General features: G+C 51.4%; 1 protein-coding gene across 1 annotated transcript in view; it reads right to left on the bottom strand.

Moving 5' to 3' along the window:
- Positions 1 to 2,457: 2,457 nt before the first annotated feature.
- LOC142922656 (dmX-like protein 1) overlaps positions 2,458 to 21,816 on the bottom strand; it is a 78,453-nt gene continuing 59,094 nt past the window's right edge. Inside the window, exons 6-9 of the mRNA XM_076063493.1 lie at positions 7,743 to 7,807; positions 6,952 to 7,018; positions 5,883 to 6,220; positions 2,458 to 2,815 (exon numbers count right to left, since the gene is read on the bottom strand). Coding sequence (XP_075919608.1) covers positions 2,473 to 2,815; positions 5,883 to 6,220; positions 6,952 to 7,018; positions 7,743 to 7,807 — 813 coding nt within the window. The 3' untranslated portion in view covers positions 2,458 to 2,472. The remainder of the gene's footprint in view (positions 2,816 to 5,882; positions 6,221 to 6,951; positions 7,019 to 7,742; positions 7,808 to 21,816) is intronic.

The raw sequence follows: 21,816 nt of genomic DNA, 5'->3' as shown, positions 1-21,816 counted from the left end.
ACACAGAGACACACAGATACACACAGTGAGACACACAGAGACACACAGTAAGACACACAGTGAGACACACAGAGACACACAGACACACACAGAGACACAGTGAGACACACAGAGACACACAGTGAGACACAGAGACACACAGAGACACAGAGACACACAGAGACACACACAGAGACACACAGAGACACACACAGACACACACAGAGACACACAGACACACAGAGACACACAGTGACACACAGAGACAGCGAATCAACACAGCAGGTGAGGAGCACGTTGGGTACACAGCCCCTGAGACACACACAGAGAGACACAGAGACACACAGAGACACAGAGACACAGAGACACACAGAGACACAGTGAGACACACAGTGAGACACACAGAGACACAGTGAGACACACACAGAGACACACAGACACACAGAGACACAGAGACACACAGAGACACACAGAGACACACACAGAGACACACACAGAAACACACAGAGAGACACACAGAGACACACACAGACACACACAGTGAGACACACACAGAGACACAGAGACAGCGAATCCACACAGCAGGTGAGGAGCACGTTGGGTACACAGCCCCTGAGACACACACAGAGACACAGAGACACACAGAGACACAGTGAGACACACAGAGACACAGTGAGACACACACAGAGACACAGAGACACACAGTGAGACACACAGAGAGAGACACAGTGAGACACACAGAGACACACAGAGACACACACAGTGAGACACACAGAGACACACAGAGACACACACACAGACACACAGTGAGACACACAGAGACACACAGATACACACACAGACACACAGAGAGACACAGAGAGACACACAGACACACACAGAGACACACAGAGACACACAGATACACACAGTGAGACACACAGAGACACACAGGAAGACACACAGTGAGACACACAGAGACACACAGACACACACAGAGACACAGTGAGACACACATAGACACACAGTGAGACACAGAGACACACAGAGACACAGAGACACACAGAGACACACACAGAGACACACAGAGACACACACAGACACACACAGAGACACACAGACACACAGAGACACACAGTGACACACAGAGACACACAGAGACACACAGAGACACACACAGAGACACAAAGAGACACACACAGAGACACACACAGAGACACACAGAGACACACAGTGAGACACACAGAGACACACAGAGACACACAGAGACACATAGAGACACATAGTGAGACACACAGAGACACACAGAGACACACAGAGACACACAGAGACACACAGAGAGACACACAGAGACACACAGAGACACACAGAGACACAGTGAGACACACAGTGAGACACACAGAGACACAGTGAGACACACACAGAGACACACAGAGACACACAGAGACACACAGAGACACACACAGAGACACACACAGAAACACACAGAGAGACACACAGAGACACACACAAACACACAGAGACACACAGACACACACAGTGAGACACACACAGAGACACAGAGACACACAGAGACAGCGAATCCACACAGCAGGTGAGGAGCACGTTGGGTACACAGCCCCTGAGACACACACAGAGACACAGAGACACACAGAGACACAGTGAGAGACACACACAGAGACACAGTGAGACACACACAGAGACACACAGAGACACACAGAGACACACAGAGACACACAGAGAGAGACACAGTGAGACACACAGAGACACACAGTGACACACAGAGACACAGAGACACAGAGACACACAGAGACACACAGTGAGACACACAGACACACACAGAGACAGCGAATCAACACAGCAGGTGAGGAGCACGTTGGGTACACAGCCCCTGAGACACACACAGAGACACAGACACACACAGAGACACACAGAGACACACACAGAGACACAGACACACACAGAGACACACAGAGACACACACAGACACACACAGAGACACAGACACAGACAGACACACACAGAGACACACAGACACACACAGAGACACACAGAGACACATAGAGACACACAGAGACACACACAGTGACACACAGAGACACACACAGTGACACACAGAGACACAGTGAGACACACAGAGACACACAGAGACACACAGTGACACACAGAGACACAGTGAGACACACAGAGACACAGTGAGACACACAGAGACACAGTGAGACACAGTGAGACACAGAGACACACAGTGAGACACACAGACACACAGAGACACACAGAGACACACAGAGACACACAGAGACACACAGTGAGACACACAGAGACACAGACACACACAGAGACACACAGAGACACACACAGACACAGAGACACACAGAGACACAGTGAGACACACAGTGAGACACACAGAGACACACACAGAGACACACAGAGACACACACAGACACAGAGACACACAGAGACACACAGAGACACAGAGACACACAGAGACACAGTGAGACACACAGAGACAGCGAATCAACACAGCAGGTGAGCAGTACGTTGGGTACACAGCCCCTGAGACACACAGAGACACAGACACACAGATACACAGTGAGACACACAGAGAGAGACACAGTGAGACACATAGAGACACAGTGAGACACAGAGACACACAGAGACACACAGACACACACAGAGACACACAGAGACACACAGAGAGACACACAGAGACACAGAGACACACACAGAGACACACACAGAGACACACACAGAGACACACAGAGACACAGAGACACACAGACACACAGAGACACACACAGAGACACACAGAGACAGCGAATCAACACAGCAGGTGAGGAGCACGTTGGGTACACAGCCCCTGAGACACACACAGAGACACAGAGACACACAGAGACACAGAGACACAGTGACACACAGAGACACACAGAGACACACACAGAGACACACAGACACACAGAGACACACAGAGACACAGAGACACAGTGACACACAGAGACACACAGACACACACACAGAGACACACAGAGACACACACAGAGACACACAGAGACAGCGAATCCACACAGCAGGTGAGGAGCACGTTGGGTATACAGCCCCTGAGACACACACAGAGAGACACAGAGACACACAGAGACACACAGTGAGACACAGACACAGAGACACACAGAGACACACAGAGACACACACAGAGACACACAGTGAGACACAGTGAGACACAGTGAGACACACAGAGACACACAGAGACACACACAGAGACACACACAGAGACACACAGAGACACACACAGAGACACACAGAGACACACAGTGAGACACAGTGAGACACACAGAGACACACAGAGACACACAGAGACACACACAGAGACACAAAGAGACACACACAGAGACACACACAGAGACACACAGAGACACACAGTGAGACACACAGAGACACACAGAGACACACAGAGACACATAGTGAGACACACAGAGACACACAGAGACACACAGAGACACACAGAGAGACACACAGAGACACACAGAGACACACAGAGACACACAGAGACACAGTGAGACACACACAGAGACACAGTGAGACACACAGAGACACACAGTGAGACACAGAGACACACAGAGACACACAGAGAGACACGCTGAGACACACAGAGACACACGGAGACAAGTGGGGTGAGACACGGAGACACACAGAGACACACAGAGACACACACAGAGACACACAGAGACACACAGAGACACGCGGATACACGCGGGGTGAGACACGGAGACACACGAAAGACACGTGGGGTGAGACACGGAGACACGCGGGGTGAGACACGCGGGGTGAGACACGGAGACACGTGGGGTGAGACACGGAGACACGCGGAGACACGCGGAGACACGTGGGGTGAGACACAGAGACACATGCGGTGAGACACGGAGACACGTGGGGTGAGACACGGAGACACGCGGAGACACGTGGGGTGAGACACAGAGACACATGGGGTGAGACACGGAGACACGGAGACACACGGAGACACGTGGGGTGAGACACGGAGACACGTGGGGTGAGACACGGGGACACACAGCGACACGCGGGGTGAGACACGGAGACACGTGGGGTGAGACACGGAGACACATGGGGTGAGACATGGAGGCACGTGGGGTGAGACACGGAGACACGGAGAGACACGGAGACACGTGGGGTGAGACACGGAGAGACACGGGGTGAGACACGGAGACACATGGGGTGAGACACGGAGACACGTGGGGTGAGACACAGAGACACGGAGACACACGGAGACACGTGGGGTGAGACACGGAGACACGCGGGGTGAGACACGGAGACACGTGGGGTGAGACACGGGGACACACAGCGACACGCGGGGTGAGACACGGAGACACGTGGGGTGAGACACGGAGACACATGGGGTGAGACATGGAGGCACGTGGGGTGAGACACGGAGACACGGAGAGACACGGAGACACGTGGGGTGAGACACGGAGAGACACGGGGTGAGACACGGAGACACATGGGGTGAGACACGGAGACACGTGGGGTGAGACACGGAGACACGTGGGGTGAGACACGGAGACACGTGGAGTGAGACACGGAGACACGTGGGGTGAGACACAGAGACACGGAGACACACGGAGACACGTGGGGTGAGACACGGAGACACGTGGGGTGAGACACGGAGACACGCGGGGTGAGACACGGAGACACGCGGGGTGAGACACGGAGACACGTGGGGTGAGACACGGAGACACGTGGGGTGAGACACGGAGACACGTGGGGTGAGACACGGAGACACGTGGGGTGAGACACGGAGACACGCGGGGTGAGACACGGAGACACGGAGACACACGGAGACACGTGGGGTGAGACACGGAGACACGTGGGGTGAGACACGGAGACACGCGTGGGGTGAGACACGGAGACACGTGGGGTGAGACACGGAGACACGTGGGGTGAGACACGGAGACACGCGTGGGGTGAGACACGGAGACACGCGTGGGGTGAGACACGGAGACATGTGGGGTGAGACACGGAGACACGTGTGGGGTGAGACACGGAGACACGTGGGGTGAGACACGGAGAGACACGGAGACACACGGAGACACGCGTGGGGTGAGACACGGAGACACGCGGGGTGAGACACGGAGACACGTGGGGTGAGACACGGAGACACGTGGGGTGAGACACGGAGAGACACGGAGACACACGGAGACACACGGAGACACGTGGGGTGAGACACGGAGACACGTGGGGTGAGACACGGAGACACGTGGGGTGAGACACGGAGACACGTGGGGTGAGACACGGAGACACGTGGGGTGAGACACGGAGACACGTGGGGTGAGACACGGAGACACGGAGACACGCGTGGGGTGAGACACGGAGACACGTGGGGTGAGACACGGAGACACGTGGGGTGAGACACGGAGACACGTGGGGTGAGACACGGAGACACGTGGGGTGAGACACGGAGACACGTGGGGTGAGACACGGAGACACGGAGACACGCGTGGGGTGAGACACGGAGACACGTGGGGTGAGACACGGAGACACGTGGGGTGAGACACGGAGACACGTGGGGTGAGACACGGAGACACGTGGGGTGAGACACGGAGACACGTGGGGTGAGACACGGAGACACGCGTGGGGTGAGACACGGAGACACGTGGGGTGAGACACGGAGACACGTGGGGTGAGACACAGAGACACGTGGGGTGAGACACGTGGGGTGAGACACGGAGACACGTGGGGTGAGACACGGAGACACACGTGGGGTGAGACACGGAGACACGTGGGGTGAGACACGTGGGGTGACACACGGAGACACGTGGGGTGACACACGGAGACACGTGGGGTGAGACACGGAGACACGTGGGGTGAGACACGGAGACACGTGGGGTGAGACACGGAGACGCCCCTCCGCCACTCACCGGGGCAGGAATGGGCTGGAGCTTCGCCAGGAGAGGCTGGTGACGCTGCGCGGGTGAGGCAGGTAGGAGAAGGAGTAGCGGACCGGTCCTCCACCTCCTCCGCCTCCGCCTCCACCGCCTCCTCCTCCACCTCCGCCTCCTCCACCTCCTCCGCCTCCTCCGCCTCCTCCTCCGCCTCCTCCTCCTCCTCCTCCGCCTCCTCCACCTCCTCCGCCTCCTCCACCGCCTCCTCCTCCTCCGCCTCCTCCACCGCCTCCTCCTCCTCCGCCTCCCACGTCACCCATCCCGCCACTCGTCCACTCGCCCACGCGGTACCACACTTTGACGAGGCAGTCATTCTGCGACGCAAAAACACGGCCACCGTGAACCACACCCACCCACCCACCCACAAGGTCATCGTGAACCCCACTCACCCACCCACACGGCCACCGTGAACCACACCCACCCACCCACCCACAAGGTCATCGTGAACCCCACTCACTCACCCACACGGTCATCGTGAACCCCACTCACCCACCCACACGGTCACCGTGAACCCCACTCACCCACCCACACGGCCACCGTGAACCCCACTCACTCACCCACACGGTCATCGTGAACCCCACCCACACACACACACAGTCACCGTGAACCCCACCCACCCACACACACGGCCACCGTGAACCCCACCCACCCACCCACACGGCCACCGTGAACCCCACCCACCCACCCACACGGCCACCGTGAACCCCACCCACCCACCCACACAGCCATCGTGAACCCCACCCACACACACGGCTGTCGTGAACCCCACCCACCCACACGGTCACCGTGAACCACACCCACCCACCCACACGGCCACAGTGAACCCCACCCACCCACCCACACGGCCACCGTGAACCCCACTCACTCACCCACACGGCCACAGTGAACCCCACCCACCCACACGGTCACAGTGAACCCCACCCACCCACCCACACGGTCAACGTGAACCACACCCACCCACCCACACGGTCACCGTGAACCCCACCCACCCACCCACACGGCCACCGTGAACCCCACCCACCCACCCACACGGTGAGCCTCTGACCTTTCCTGCGGTGGCGACGAAGCGGCCGTCCAGAGAGACCTGCATCAGGTGGGTGGGAGCGGACGTCCTGGGGGTGGGGGAAATCGGCGGTGAGGCGGAGCGGACGGCGAGACAATTCACACGGAGCAGACCTAGGGGCGGGCCAAGCTGTGAGGGGACGCGGCGAAAACAGGAAGTGATGTCACGAGGAAAGGAAGTGATGCGTTTGGATCAAGGGGAGATTGAGGCGGGGGGGGGGGGGGGGGGGCACGGCAGGAAGTGATGTCACAACGACAGGAAGTGATGCGAGGAACGGGGCGTGACATCACGAGGACAGGAAGTGACGTCACGAGGACCGTGGCGTGACATCACGAGGACAGGAAGTGACATCACGAGGACAGGGGCGTGACATCACAAGGACAGGAAGTGACATCGTGAGGACCGTGGCATGACATCACGAGGACCGTGGCGTGACGTCACGATGACCGTGGTGTGACATCACGAGGACAGGAAGTGACATCACAAGGACAGGAAGTGACATCACGAGGACAGGGGCGTGACATCGTGAGGACCGTGGCGTGACATCAGAAGGACCGTGACGTGACATCACGAGGACCGTGGCGTGACATCACAATGACAGGAAGTGACATCACGAGAAACCGGGGCGTGACATCACGAGGACAGGAAGTGACATCGTGAGGACAGGAAGTTGGAACGGCATCGGGGGTGGGTGGGGGGGGGAGGCAGGGCGTCTCAATGGGAGAGCGAACAGGAAGTGACCTCGCCGCGGGACAGGAAGTGAGGTCACGTACGCGCACTCCCACGCGCGGCTCCAGGAGGAGGTCACGGCTCCGCCCCCGTTGTCTGGCTCCTCCCCCTGGGAGAAGGAAAACGAGTGCTGATTGGTCGCCCCGCCCGTCGCTAGGAGACCACACCCGCCGCCTCGGGAGTAGTTCTGTGGGGCCCTCTTCCTAATGGAGACCAGGGTCTTCGCTTGCTCATTGTGTGAGTCTGTGGGTCTGTGTGAGTCCGTTAGCCTCCGAGTGAGTCGATGAAACTTTGTGTTGTGAGTCTACGGGTCTCTGTGTGGTGAGTCTGTGGGTCTCTGTGTGGTGAGTCTGTGGGTCTCTGTGTGGTGAGTCTGTGGGTCTCTGTGTGGAGAGTCTATGGGTCTCTTTGTGGTGAGTCTATGGGTCTCTTTGTGGTGAGTCTATGGGTATCTGTGTGGTGAGTCTATGGGTCTCTGTGTAATGAGTCTATGGGTCTGTGTAATGAGTCTATGGGTAGCAGTGTGGTGAGTCTATGGGTCTCTGTGTGGTGAGTCTATGGGTCTCTGTGTGGAGAGTCTGTGGGTCTCTGTGTGGTGAGTCTGTGGGTCTATGTGTGGTGAGTCTGTGGGTCTCTGTGTGGTGAGTCTGTGGGTCTCTGTGTGATGAGTCTGTGGGTCTCTGTGTGGTGAGTCTATGGGTCTCTGTGTGGTGAGTCTGTGGGTTTCTGTGTGGTGAGTCTATGGGTCTCTGTGTGGTGAGTCTATGGGTCTCTTTGTGGTGAATCTATGGGTATCTGTGTGGTGAGTCTGTGGGTCTCTGTGTAATGAGTCTATGGGTAGCAGTGTGGTGAGTCTATGGGTCTCTGTGTGGTGAGTCTATGGGTCTCTGTGTGGTGAGTCTATGGGTCTCTGTGTGGTGAGTCTATAGGTCTCTGTGTAATGAGTCTATGGGTCTCTGTGTGGTGAGTCTATGGGTATCTGTGTGGTGAGTCTATGGGCCTCTCTGTGGTGAGTCTATGGGTCTCTGTGTGGTGAGTCTATGGGTCTCTGTGTAATGAGTCTATAGGTATCTCTGTGGTGAGTCTATGGGTCTCTGTGTAGTGAGTCTATGGGTCTCTGTGTGGTGAGTCTTTGGGTCTGTCTGTGGTGAGTCTATGGGTATCTTTGTGGTGAGTCTATGGGTCTGTGTGGTGAGTCTATGGGTCTCTGTGTGGTGAGTCTATGGGTCTCTGTGTGGTGAGTCTATGGGTATCTGTGTGGTGAGTCTATGGGTCTCTCTGTGGTGAGTCTATGGGTTTCTGTGTGGTGAGTCTATGGGTCTCTGTGTGGTGAGTCTTTGGGTCTGTCTGTGGTGAGTCTATGGGTATCTTTGTGGTGAGTCTATGGGTCTGTGTGGTGAGTCTATGGGTCTCTGTGTGGTGAGTCTATGGGTCTCTCTGTGGTGAGTCTATGGGTCTCTGTGTAGTGAGTCTATGGGTCTCTATGTAATGAGTCTATGGGACTCTCTGTGGTGAGTCTATGGGTCTCTGTGTAGTGAGTCTATGGGTCTCTGTGTAATGAGTCTATGGGTATCTGTGTGGTGAGTCTATGGGTCTCTCTGTGGTGAGTCTATGGGTCTCTGTGTAGTGAGTTTATGGGTCTCTGTGTAATGAGTCTATGGGTATCTGTGTGGTGAGTCTATGGGTCTCTGTGTAATGAGTCTATTGGTCTCCGTGTGGTGAATCTATGAGTCTCTGTGTGGTGAGTCTATGGGTATCTGTGTGGTGAGTCTATGGGTCTGTCTGTGGTGAGTCTATGGGTCTCTTTGTGGTGAGTCTATGGGTATCTGTGTGGTGAGTCTATGGGTCTCTGTGTGGTGAGTCTATGGGTCTGTGTGGTGAGTCTATGGGTCTCTGTGTAATGAGTCTATGGGTCTCTCTGTGGTGAGTCTATGGGTCTCTGTGTAGTGAGTCTATGGGTCTCTGTGTAATGAGTCTATGGGTCTCTCTGTGGTGAGTCTATGGGTTTCTGTGTAATGAGTCTATGGGTCTCTGTGTGGTGAGTGTATGAGTCTCTGCGTGAGTCTATGGGTCTCTGTGTGAGTCTATGAGTCTCTGTGTGGTGAGTCGATGGGTCTCTGAGTGAGTCTATGAGTCTCTGTGTGGTGAGTGTATGAGTCTCTGTGTGAGTCTATGAGTCTCTGAGTGATGAGTCTATGAGTCTCTGCGTGAGTGTCAGCGTGAGTCTATGGGTCTCTGTGTCGTGAGTCTATGAGTCTCTGCGTGAGTCTATGAGTCTCTGTTTGAGTCTATGAGTTTCTGCGTGAGTGTCAGCGTGAGTCTATGGGTCTCTGTGTCGTGAGTCTATGAGTCTCTGCGTGAGTCTATGAGTCTCTGCGTGAGTCTATGGGTCTCTGCGTGAGTCTATGAGTCTCTGCGTGAGTCTATGAGTCTCTGCGTGAGTCTATGAGTCTCTGTGTGAGTCTATGAGTCACTGAGTGAGTCTATGAGTCTCTGCGTGAGTCTATGGGTCTCTGCGTGAGTCTATGAGTCTCTGCGTGAGTCTATGAGTCTCTGCGTGAGTCTATGAGGCTCTGCGTGAGTCTATGAGTCTCTGTGTGAGTCTATGAGTCTCTGCGTGAGTCTATGAGTCTCTGAGTGAGTCTATGAGTCTCTGCGTGAGTCTATGAGTCTCTGCGTGAGTCTATGGGTCTCTGCGTGAGTCTATGGGTCTGGGTGAGTCTATGAGTCTCTGTGTGAGTCTATGAGTCTCTGTGTGAGTCTATGAGTCGTTGTGTGAGTCTATGAGTCTCTGAGTGAGTCTATGAGTCTCTGCGTGAGTCTATGGGTCTCTGCGTGAGTCTATGAGTCTCTGTGTGAGTCTATGAGTCTCTGCGTGAGTCTATGGGTCTCTGTGTGAGTCTATGAGTCTCTGAGTAAGTCTATGAGTCTCTGCGTGAGTCTATGAGTCTCTGTGTGAGTCTATGAGTCTCTGTGTGAGTCTATGAGTCTCAGGGTGAGTCTATGAGTCTTTGAGTGAGTCTATGAGTCTCTGTGTGGTGAGTCTATGAGTCTCTGAGTGAGTCTCTGAGTGAGTCTATGGGTCTCTGTGTGGTGAGTCTATGAGTCTCTGCGTGAGTTTATGGGTCTCTGTGTAATGAGTCTATGGGTATCTGTGTGGTGAGTCTATGGGTCTCTGTGTAATGAGTCTATTGGTCTCCGTGTGGTGAATCTATGAGTCTCTGTGTGGTGAGTCTATGGGTATCTGTGTGGTGAGTCTATGGGTCTGTCTGTGGTGAGTCTATGGGTCTCTTTGTGGTGAGTCTATGGGTATCTGTGTGGTGAGTCTATGGGTCTCTGTGTGGTGAGTCTATGGGTCTGTGTGGTGAGTCTATGGGTCTCTGTGTAATGAGTCTATGGGTCTCTCTGTGGTGAGTCTATGGGTCTCTGTGTAGTGAGTCTATGGGTCTCTGTGTAATGAGTCTATGGGTCTCTCTGTGGTGAGTCTATGGGTTTCTGTGTAATGAGTCTATGGGTCTCTGTGTGGTGAGTGTATGAGTCTCTGCGTGAGTCTATGGGTCTCTGTGTGAGTCTATGAGTCTCTGTGTGGTGAGTCGATGGGTCTCTGAGTGAGTCTATGAGTCTCTGTGTGGTGAGTGTATGAGTCTCTGTGTGAGCCTATGAGTCTCTGTGTGGTGAGTCTATGAGTCTCTGCGTGAGTCTATGAGTCTCTGAGTGATGAGTCTATGAGTCTCTGCGTGAGTGTCAGCGTGAGTCTATGGGTCTCTGTGTCGTGAGTCTATGAGTCTCTGCGTGAGTCTATGAGTCTCTGTTTGAGTCTATGAGTTTCTGCGTGAGTGTCAGCGTGAGTCTATGGGTCTCTGTGTCGTGAGTCTATGAGTCTCTGCGTGAGTCTATGAGTCTCTGCGTGAGTCTATGGGTCTCTGCGTGAGTCTATGAGTCTCTGCGTGAGTCTATGAGTCTCTGCGTGAGTCTATGAGTCTCTGTGTGAGTCTATGAGTCTCTGAGTGAGTCTATGAGTCTCTGCGTGAGTCTATGGGTCTCTGCGTGAGTCTATGAGTCTCTGCGTGAGTCTATGAGTCTCTGCGTGAGTCTATGAGGCTCTGCGTGAGTCTATGAGTCTCTGTGTGAGTCTATGAGTCTCTGCGTGAGTCTATGAGTCTCTGAGTGAGTCTATGAGTCTCTGCGTGAGTCTATGAGTCTCTGCGTGAGTCTATGGGTCTCTGCGTGAGTCTATGGGTCTGCGTGAGTCTATGAGTCTCTGTGTGAGTCTATGAGTCTCTGTGTGAGTCTATGAGTCGTTGTGTGAGTCTATGAGTCTCTGAGTGAGTCTATGAGTCTCTGCGTGAGTCTATGGGTCTCTGCGTGAGTCTATGAGTCTCTGTGTGAGTCTATGAGTCTCTGCGTGAGTCTATGGGTCTCTGTGTGAGTCTATGAGTCTCTGAGTAAGTCTATGAGTCTCTGCGTGAGTCTATGAGTCTCTGTGTGAGTCTATGAGTCTCTGTGTGAGTCTATGAGTCTCAGGGTGAGTCTATGAGTCTTTGAGTGAGTCTATGAGTCTCTGTGTGGTGAGTCTATGAGTCTCTGAGTGAGTCTCTGAGTGAGTCTATGGGTCTCTGTGTGGTGAGTCTATGAGTCTCTGCGTGAGTCTATGAGTCTCTGTGTGGTGAGTCTATGAGTCTCTGAGTGAGTCTCTGAGTGAGTCCATGAGTGAGTCTCTGCGTGAGTCTCTGCGTGAGTCTATGAGTCTCTGAATGATGAGTCTATGAGTCTCTGAGTGAGTCTCTGAGTGAGTCTATGAGTCTCTGAGTGAGTCTCTGAGTGAGTCTCTGAGTGATGAGTCTATGAGTCTCTGAGTGAGTCTATGAGTCTCTGAGTGAGTCTCTGAGTGAGTCTCTGCGTGAGTCTATGAGTCTCTGCATGAGTCTATGAGTCTCTGCGTGAGTCTCTGAGTGAGTCTCTGCGTGAGTCTATGAGTCTCTGAGTGAGTCTATGAGTCTCTGCGTGAGTCTCTGAGTGAGTCTCTGCGTGAGTCTATGAGTCTCTGCGTGAGTCTATGGGTCTCTGCGTGAGTCTATGAGTCTCTGCGTGAGTCTATGAGTCTCTGCGTGAGTCTATGAGGCTCTGCGTGAGTCTATGAGTCTCTGTGTGAGTCTATGAGTCTCTGCGTGAGTCTATGAGTCTCTGAGTGAGTCTATGAGTCTCTGCGTGAGTCTATGAGTCTCTGCGTGAGTCTATGGGTCTCTGCGTGAGTCTATGGGTCTGCGTGAGTCTATGAGTCTCTGTGTGAGTCTATGAGTCTCTGTGTGAGTCTATGAGTCGTTGTGTGAGTCTATGAGTCTCTGAGTGAGTCTATGAGTCTCTGCGTGAGTCTATGGGTCTCTGCGTGAGTCTATGAGTCTCTGTGTGAGTCTATGAGTCTCTGCGTGAGTCTATGGGTCTCTGCGTGAGTCTATGAGTCTCTGTGTGAGTCTATGAGCCTCTGAGTAAGTCTATGAGTCTCTGCGTGAGTCTATGAGTCTCTGTGTGAGTCTATGAGCCTCTGTGTGAGTCTATGAGTCTCAGGGTGAGTCTATGAGTCTTTGAGTGAGTCTATGAGTCTCTGTGTGGTGAGTCTATGAGTCTCTGAGTGAGTCTCTGAGTGAGTCTATGGGTCTCTGTGTGGTGAGTCTATGAGTCTCTGCGTGAGTCTATGAGTCTCTGTGTGGTGAGTCTATGAGTCTCTGAGTGAGTCTCTGAGTGAGTCCATGAGTGAGTCTCTGCGTGAGTCTCTGCGTGAGTCTATGAGTCTCTGAGTGATGAGTCTATGAGTCTCTGAGTGAGTCTCTGAATGAGTCTATGAGTCTCTGAGTGAGTCTCTGAGTGAGTCTCTGAGTGATGAGTCTATGAGTCTCTGAGTGAGTCTATGAGTCTCTGAGTGAGTCTGTGAGTGAGTCTCTGCGTGAGTCTATGAGTCTCTGCATGAGTCTATGAGTCTCTGCGTGAGTCTCTGAGTGAGTCTCTGCGTGAGTCTATGAGTCTCTGAGTGAGTCTCTGAGTGAGTCTCTGCGTGAGTCTATAAGTCTCTGAGTGATGAGTCTATGAGTCTCTGCGTGAGTCTATGAGTCTCTGTGTGAGTCTATGGGTCTCTGTGTGAGTCTATGAGTCTATGAGTGAGTCTATGGGTCTCTGAGTGAGTCTATGAGTCTCTGAGTGAGTCTGAGTCTCTGTGTGAGTCTATGAGTCTCTGCATGAGTCTATGAGTCTCTGCGTGAGTCTATGAGTCTCTGAGTGATGAGTCTATGAGGCTCTGCGTGAGTCTATGAGTCTCAGCGTGAGTGTATGGTCTCTGCGTGAGTCTATGAGTCTCTGAGTGAGTCTATGAGTCTCTGAGTGAGTCTATGAGTCTCTGAGTGAGTCTGAGTCTCTGTGTGAGTCTATGAGTCTCTGCGTGAGTCTATGAGTCTCTGCGTGAGTCTATGAGTCTCTGAGTGATGAGTCTATGAGTCTCTGCGTGAGTCTATGAGTCTCTGTGTGAGTCTATGAGTCTCTGCGTGAGTCTATGAGTTTCTGAGTGAGTCTATGAGTCTCGGAGTGATGAGTCTATGAGTCTCTGAGTGATGAGTCTATGAGTCTCTGTGTGAGTCTATGAGTCTCTAAGTGATGAGTCTATGAGTCTCTGTGTGAGTCTATGAGTGTCTGAGTGATGAGTCTATGAGTCTCTGCGTGAGTCTATGAGTCTCTGCGTGAGTCTATGAGTCTCTGTGTGAGTCTATGAGTCTCTGCGTGAGTCTATGAGTCTCTGAGTGAGTCTCTGTGTGAGTCTCTGAGTGAGTCTCTGCGTGAGTCTCTGAGTGAGTCTATGAGTCTCTGAGTGAGTCTCTGTGTGAGTCTCTGAGTGAGTCTCTGAGTGAGTCTCTGAGTGAGTCTATGAGTCTCTGAGTGATGAGTCTATGAGTCTCTACGTGAGTCTATGAGTCTCTGAGTGATGAGTCTATGAGTATCTGTGTGAGTCTATGGGTCTCTGTGTGAGTCTATGAGTCTCTGAGTGAGTCTATGAGTCTCTGCGTGAGTCTATGAGTCTCTGCATGAGTCTATGAGTCTCTGCGTGAGTCTATGAGTCTCTGTGTGAGTCTACGAGTCTCTGTGTGAGTTTATGAGTCTCTGCGTGAGTCTATGAGTCTCTGTGTGAGTCTACGAGTCTCTGTGTGAGTTTATGAGTCTCTGTGTGAGTCTATGAATGAGTCTCTGCGTGAGTCTCTGAGTGAGTCTATGAGTCTCTGAGTGAGTCTCTGTGTGAGTCTCTGAGTGAGTCTCTGAGTGAGTCTCTGATGAGTCTATGAGTCTCTGAGTGATGAGTCTATGAGTCTCTGTGTGAGTCTATGAGTCTCTGAGTGATGAGTCTATGAGTCTCTGTGTGAGTCTATGAGTGTCTGAGTGATGAGTCTATGAGTCTCTGCGTGAGTCTATGAGTCTCTGCGTGAGTCTATGAGTCTCTGCGTGAGTCTATGAGTCTCTGCGTGAGTCTATGAGTCTCTGTGTGAGTCTATGGGTCTCTGTGTGAGTCTATGAGTCTCTGTGTGAGTCTATGAGTCTCTGTGTGAGTCTATGAGTCTCTGTTTGAGTCTATGAGTGTCTGAGTGATGAGTCTATGAGTCTCTGCGTGAGTCTATGAGTCTCTGCGTGAGTCTATGAGTCTCTGAGTGATGAGTCTATGAGTATCTGTGTGAGTCTATGGGTCTCTGTGTGAGTCTATGAGTCTCTGTGTGAGTCTATGAGTCTCTGCGTGAGTCTATGAGTCTCTGCGTGAGTCTATGAGTCTCTGCGTGAGTCTATGAGTCTCTGTGTGAGTCTACGAGTCTCTGTGTGAGTTTATGAGTCTCTGCGTGAGTCTATGAGTCTCTGTGTGAGTCTACGAGTCTCTGTGTGAGTTTATGAGTCTCTGTGTGAGTCTATGAATGAGTCTCTGCGTGAGTCTCTGAGTGAGTCTATGAGTCTCTGAGTGAGTCTCTGTGTGAGTCTCTGAGTGAGTCTCTGAGTGAGTCTCTGAGTGAGTCTATGAGTCTCTTAGTGATGAGTCTATGAGTCTCTACGTGAGTCTATGAGTCTCTGAGTGATGAGACTATGAGTATCTGTGTGAGTCTATGGGTCTCTGTGTGAGTCTATGAGTCTCTGCGTGAGTCTATGAGTCTCTGCGTGAGTCTATGAGTCTCTGCGTGAGTCTATGAGTCTCTGTGTGAGTCTATGGGTCTCTGTGTGAGTCTATGAGTCTCTGTGTGAGTCTATAAGCCTCTGTGTGAGTCTATGAGTCTCTGTGTGAGTCTATGAGTGTCTGAGTGATGAGTCTATGAGTCTCTGCGTGAGTCTATGAGTCTCTGTGTGAGTCTATGAGTCTCTGTGTGAGTCTATGGGTCTCTGTGTGAGTCTATGAGTCTCTGTGTGAGTCTATGAGTCTTTGTGTGAGTCTATGAGTCTCTGTGTGAGTCTATGAGTCTCTGAGTGATGAGTCTATGAGTCTCTGAGTGATGAGTCTATGAGTCTCTGTGTGAGTCTATGAGTCTCTGAGTGATGAGTCTATGAGTATCTGTGTGAGTCTATGGGTCTCTGTGTGAGTCTATGGGTCTTTGTGTGAGTCTATGAGTCTCTGTGTGAGTCTATGAGTCTCTGTGTGAGTCTATGGTTCTCTGTGTGAGTCTATGAGTCTCTGTGTGAGTCTATGGGTCTCTGTGTGAGTCTATGAGTCTCTGTGTGAGTCTATGGGTCTCTGTGTGAGTCTATGGGTCTTTGTGTGAGTCTATGAGTCTTTGTGTGAGTCTATGAGTCTCTGTGTGAGTCTATGAGTCTCTGTGTGAGTCTATGAGTCTCTGTGTGAGTCTATGAGTCTCTGTGTGAGTCTATGAGTCTCTGTGTGAGTCTATGAGTCTCTGCGTGAGTCTATGAGTCTCTGCGTGAGTCTATGAGTCTCTGCGTGAGTCTATGAGTCTCTGTGTGAGTCTATGGGTCTCTGTGTGAGTCTATGAGTCTCTGTGTGAGTCTATGAGTCTCTGTGTGAGTCTATGGGTCTCTGCGTGAGTCTATGAGTCTCTGCGTGAGTCTATCAGTCTCTGCGTGAGTCTATGAGTCTCTGCGTGAGTCTATGAGTCTCTGCGTGAGTCTATGGGTCTCTGTGTGAGTCTATGAGTCTCTGTGTGAGTCTATGAGTCTTTGTGTGAGTCTATGAGTCTCTGTGTGAGTCTATGAGTCTCTGCGTGAGTCTCTGTGTGAGCGTATGAGTCTTTGTGTGAGTCTATGAGTCTCTGTGTGAGTCTACGAGTCTCTGTGTGAGTTTATGAGTCTCTGTGTGAGTCTATGAATGAGTCTCTGCGTGAGTCTCTGAGTGAGTCTATGAGTCTCTGAGTGAGTCTCTGTGTGAGTCTCTGAGTGAGTCTCTGAGTGAGTCTCTGATGAGTCTATGAGTCTCTGAGTGATGAGTCTATGAGTCTCTGTGTGAGTCTATGAGTCTCTGAGTGATGAGTCTATGAGTCTCTGTGTGAGTCTATGAGTGTCTGAGTGATGAGTCTATGAGTCTCTGCGTGAGTCTATGAGTCTCTGCGTGAGTCTATGAGTCTCTGCGTGAGTCTATGAGTCTCTGTGTGAGTCTATGGGTCTCTGTGTCAGTCTATGAGTCTCTGTGTGAGTCTATGAGTCTCTGTGTGAGTCTATGAGTCTCTGTGTGAGTCTATGAGTGTCTGAGTGATGAGTCTATGAGTCTCTGCGTGAGTCTATGAGTCTCTGTGTGAGTCTATGAGTCTCTGTGTGAGTCTATGGGTCTCTGTGTGAGTCTATGAGTCTCTGTGTGAGTCTATGAGTCTTTGTGTGAGTCTATGAGTCTCTGTGTGAGTCTATGAGTCTCTGAGTGATGAGTCTATGAGTCTCTGAGTGATGAGTCTATGAGTCTCTGTGTGAGTCTATGAGTCTCTGAGTGATGAGTCTATGAGTCTCTGTGTGAGTCTATGAGTCTCTGAGTGATGAGTCTATGAGTATCTGTGTGAGTCTATGGGTCTCTGTGTGAGTCTATGGGTCTTTGTGTGAGTCTATGAGTCTCAGTGTGAGTCTATGAGTCTCTGTGTGAGTCTATGGGTCTCTGTGTGAGTCTATGAGTCTCTGTGTGAGTCTATGGGTCTCTGTGTGAGTCTATGAGTCTCTGTGTGAGTCTATGGGTCTCTGTGTGAGTCTATGGGTCTTTGTGTGAGTCTATGAGTCTTTGTGTGAGTCTATGAGTCTCTGTGTGAGTCTATGAGTCTTTGTGTGAGTCTATGAGTCTCTGTGTGAGTCTTTGAGTCTCTGTGTGAGTCTATGAGGCTCTGTGTGAGTCTATGAGTCTCTGCGTGAGTCTATGAGTCTCTGTGTGGTGAGTCTATGAGTCTCTGAGTGAGTCTCTGAGTGAGTCCATGAGTGAGTCTCTGCGTGAGTCTCTGCGTGAGTCTATGAGTCTCTGAGTGATGAGTCTATGAGTCTCTGAGTGAGTCTCTGAGTGAGTCTATGAGTCTCTGAGTGAGTCTCTGAGTGAGTCTCTGAGTGATGAGTCTATGAGTCTCTGAGTGAGTCTATGAGTCTCTGAGTGAGTCTCTGAGTGAGTCTCTGCGTGAGTCTATGAGTCTCTGCATGAGTCTATGAGTCTCTGCGTGAGTCTCTGAGTGAGTCTCTGCGTGAGTCTATGAGTCTCTGAGTGAGCCTATGAGTCTCTGCGTGAGTCTCTGAGTGAGTCTCTGCGTGAGTCTATGAGTCTCTGCGTGAGTCTATGGGTCTCTGCGTGAGTCTATGAGTCTCTGCGTGAGTCTATGAGTCTCTGCGTGAGTCTATGAGGCTCTGCGTGAGTCTATGAGTCTCTGTGTGAGTCTATGAGTCTCTGCGTGAGTCTATGAGTCTCTGAGTGAGTCTATGAGTCTCTGCGTGAGTCTATGAGTCTCTGCGTGAGTCTATGGGTCTCTGCGTGAGTCTATGGGTCTGCGTGAGTCTATGAGTCTCTGTGTGAGTCTATGAGTCTCTGTGTGAGTCTATGAGTCGTTGTGTGAGTCTATGAGTCTCTGAGTGAGTCTATGAGTCTCTGCGTGAGTCTATGGGTCTCTGCGTGAGTCTATGAGTCTCTGTGTGAGTCTATGAGTCTCTGCGTGAGTCTATGGGTCTCTGCGTGAGTCTATGAGTCTCTGTGTGAGTCTATGAGCCTCTGAGTAAGTCTATGAGTCTCTGCGTGAGTCTATGAGTCTCTGTGTGAGTCTATGAGTCTCTGTGTGAGTCTATGAGTCTCAGGGTGAGTCTATGAGTCTTTGAGTGAGTCTATGAGTCTCTGTGTGGTGAGTCTATGAGTCTCTGAGTGAGTCTCTGAGTGAGTCTATGGGTCTCTGTGTGGTGAGTCTATGAGTCTCTGCGTGAGTCTATGAGTCTCTGTGTGGTGAGTCTATGAGTCTCTGAGTGAGTCTCTGAGTGAGTCCATGAGTGAGTCTCTGCGTGAGTCTCTGCGTGAGTCTATGAGTCTCTGAGTGATGAGTCTATGAGTCTCTGAGTGAGTCTCTGAATGAGTCTATGAGTCTCTGAGTGAGTCTCTGAGTGAGTCTCTGAGTGATGAGTCTATGAGTCTCTGAGTGAGTCTATGAGTCTCTGAGTGAGTCTGTGAGTGAGTCTCTGCGTGAGTCTATGAGTCTCTGCATGAGTCTATGAGTCTCTGCGTGAGTCTCTGAGTGAGTCTCTGCGTGAGTCTATGAGTCTCTGAGTGAGTCTCTGAGTGAGTCTCTGCGTGAGTCTATAAGTCTCTGAGTGATGAGTCTATGAGTCTCTGCGTGAGTCTATGAGTCTCTGTGTGAGTCTATGGGTCTCTGTGTGAGTCTATGAGTCTATGAGTGAGTCTATGGGTCTCTGAGTGAGTCTATGAGTCTCTGAGTGAGTCTGAGTCTCTGTGTGAGTCTATGAGTCTCTGCATGAGTCTATGAGTCTCTGCGTGAGTCTATGAGTCTCTGAGTGATGAGTCTATGAGTCTCTGCGTGAGTCTATGAGTCTCAGCGTGAGTGTATGGTCTCTGCGTGAGTCTATGAGTCTCTGAGTGAGTCTATGAGTCTCTGAGTGAGTCTATGAGTCTCTGAGTGAGTCTGAGTCTCTGTGTGAGTCTATGAGTCTCTGCGTGAGTCTATGAGTCTCTGCGTGAGTCTATGAGTCTCTGAGTGATGAGTCTATGAGTCTCTGCGTGAGTCTATGAGTCTCTGTGTGAGTCTATGAGTCTCTGCGTGAGTCTATGAGTTTCTGAGTGAGTCTATGAGTCTCGGAGTGATGAGTCTATGAGTCTCTGAGTGATGAGTCTATGAGTCTCTGTGTGAGTCTATGAGTCTCTAAGTGATGAGTCTATGAGTCTCTGTGTGAGTCTATGAGTGTCTGAGTGATGAGTCTATGAGTCTCTGCGTGAGTCTATGAGTCTCTGCGTGAGTCTATGAGTCTCTGTGTGAGTCTATGAGTCTCTGCGTGAGTCTATGAGTCTCTGAGTGAGTCTCTGTGTGAGTCTCTGAGTGAGTCTCTGCGTGAGTCTCTGAGTGAGTCTATGAGTCTCTGAGTGAGTCTCTGTGTGAGTCTCTGAGTGAGTCTCTGAGTGAGTCTCTGAGTGAGTCTATGAGTCTCTGAGTGATGAGTCTATGAGTCTCTACGTGAGTCTATGAGTCTCTGAGTGATGAGTCTATGAGTATCTGTGTGAGTCTATGGGTCTCTGTGTGAGTCTATGAGTCTCTGAGTGAGTCTATGAGTCTCTGCGTGAGTCTATGAGTCTCTGCATGAGTCTATGAGTCTCTGCGTGAGTCTATGAGTCTCTGTGTGAGTCTACGAGTCTCTGTGTGAGTTTATGAGTCTCTGCGTGAGTCTATGAGTCTCTGTGTGAGTCTACGAGTCTCTGTGTGAGTTTATGAGTCTCTGTGTGAGTCTATGAATGAGTCTCTGCGTGAGTCTCTGAGTGAGTCTATGAGTCTCTGAGTGAGTCTCTGTGTGAGTCTCTGAGTGAGTCTCTGAGTGAGTCTCTGATGAGTCTATGAGTCTCTGAGTGATGAGTCTATGAGTCTCTGTGTGAGTCTATGAGTCTCTGAGTGATGAGTCTATGAGTCTCTGTGTGAGTCTATGAGTGTCTGAGTGATGAGTCTATGAGTCTCTGCGTGAGTCTATGAGTCTCTGCGTGAGTCTATGAGTCTCTGCGTGAGTCTATGAGTCTCTGCGTGAGTCTATGAGTCTCTGTGTGAGTCTATGGGTCTCTGTGTGAGTCTATGAGTCTCTGTGTGAGTCTATGAGTCTCTGTGTGAGTCTATGAGTCTCTGTTTGAGTCTATGAGTGTCTGAGTGATGAGTCTATGAGTCTCTGCGTGAGTCTATGAGTCTCTGCGTGAGTCTATGAGTCTCTGAGTGATGAGTCTATGAGTATCTGTGTGAGTCTATGGGTCTCTGTGTGAGTCTATGAGTCTCTGTGTGAGTCTATGAGTCTCTGCGTGAGTCTATGAGTCTCTGCGTGAGTCTATGAGTCTCTGCGTGAGTCTATGAGTCTCTGTGTGAGTCTACGAGTCTCTGTGTGAGTTTATGAGTCTCTGCGTGAGTCTATGAGTCTCTGTGTGAGTCTACGAGTCTCTGTGTGAGTTTATGAGTCTCTGTGTGAGTCTATGAATGAGTCTCTGCGTGAGTCTCTGAGTGAGTCTATGAGTCTCTGAGTGAGTCTCTGTGTGAGTCTCTGAGTGAGTCTCTGAGTGAGTCTCTGAGTGAGTCTATGAGTCTCTTAGTGATGAGTCTATGAGTCTCTACGTGAGTCTATGAGTCTCTGAGTGATGAGACTATGAGTATCTGTGTGAGTCTATGGGTCTCTGTGTGAGTCTATGAGTCTCTGCGTGAGTCTATGAGTCTCTGCGTGAGTCTATGAGTCTCTGCGTGAGTCTATGAGTCTCTGTGTGAGTCTATGGGTCTCTGTGTGAGTCTATGAGTCTCTGTGTGAGTCTATAAGCCTCTGTGTGAGTCTATGAGTCTCTGTGTGAGTCTATGAGTGTCTGAGTGATGAGTCTATGAGTCTCTGCGTGAGTCTATGAGTCTCTGTGTGAGTCTATGAGTCTCTGTGTGAGTCTATGGGTCTCTGTGTGAGTCTATGAGTCTC

The sequence above is a fragment of the Petromyzon marinus genome, unplaced genomic scaffold, assembly GCF_048934315.1.
Source record: "Petromyzon marinus isolate PM22_M1 ecotype Great Lakes invasive population unplaced genomic scaffold, UKy_Petmar_22M1.pri1.0 PM_Scaffold_135, whole genome shotgun sequence".
Lineage (NCBI taxonomy): Eukaryota > Metazoa > Chordata > Hyperoartia > Petromyzontiformes > Petromyzontidae > Petromyzon > Petromyzon marinus.
Note: the sequence above shows the minus strand (reverse complement) of the source record. Positions and strands in the feature narration are given on the sequence as shown.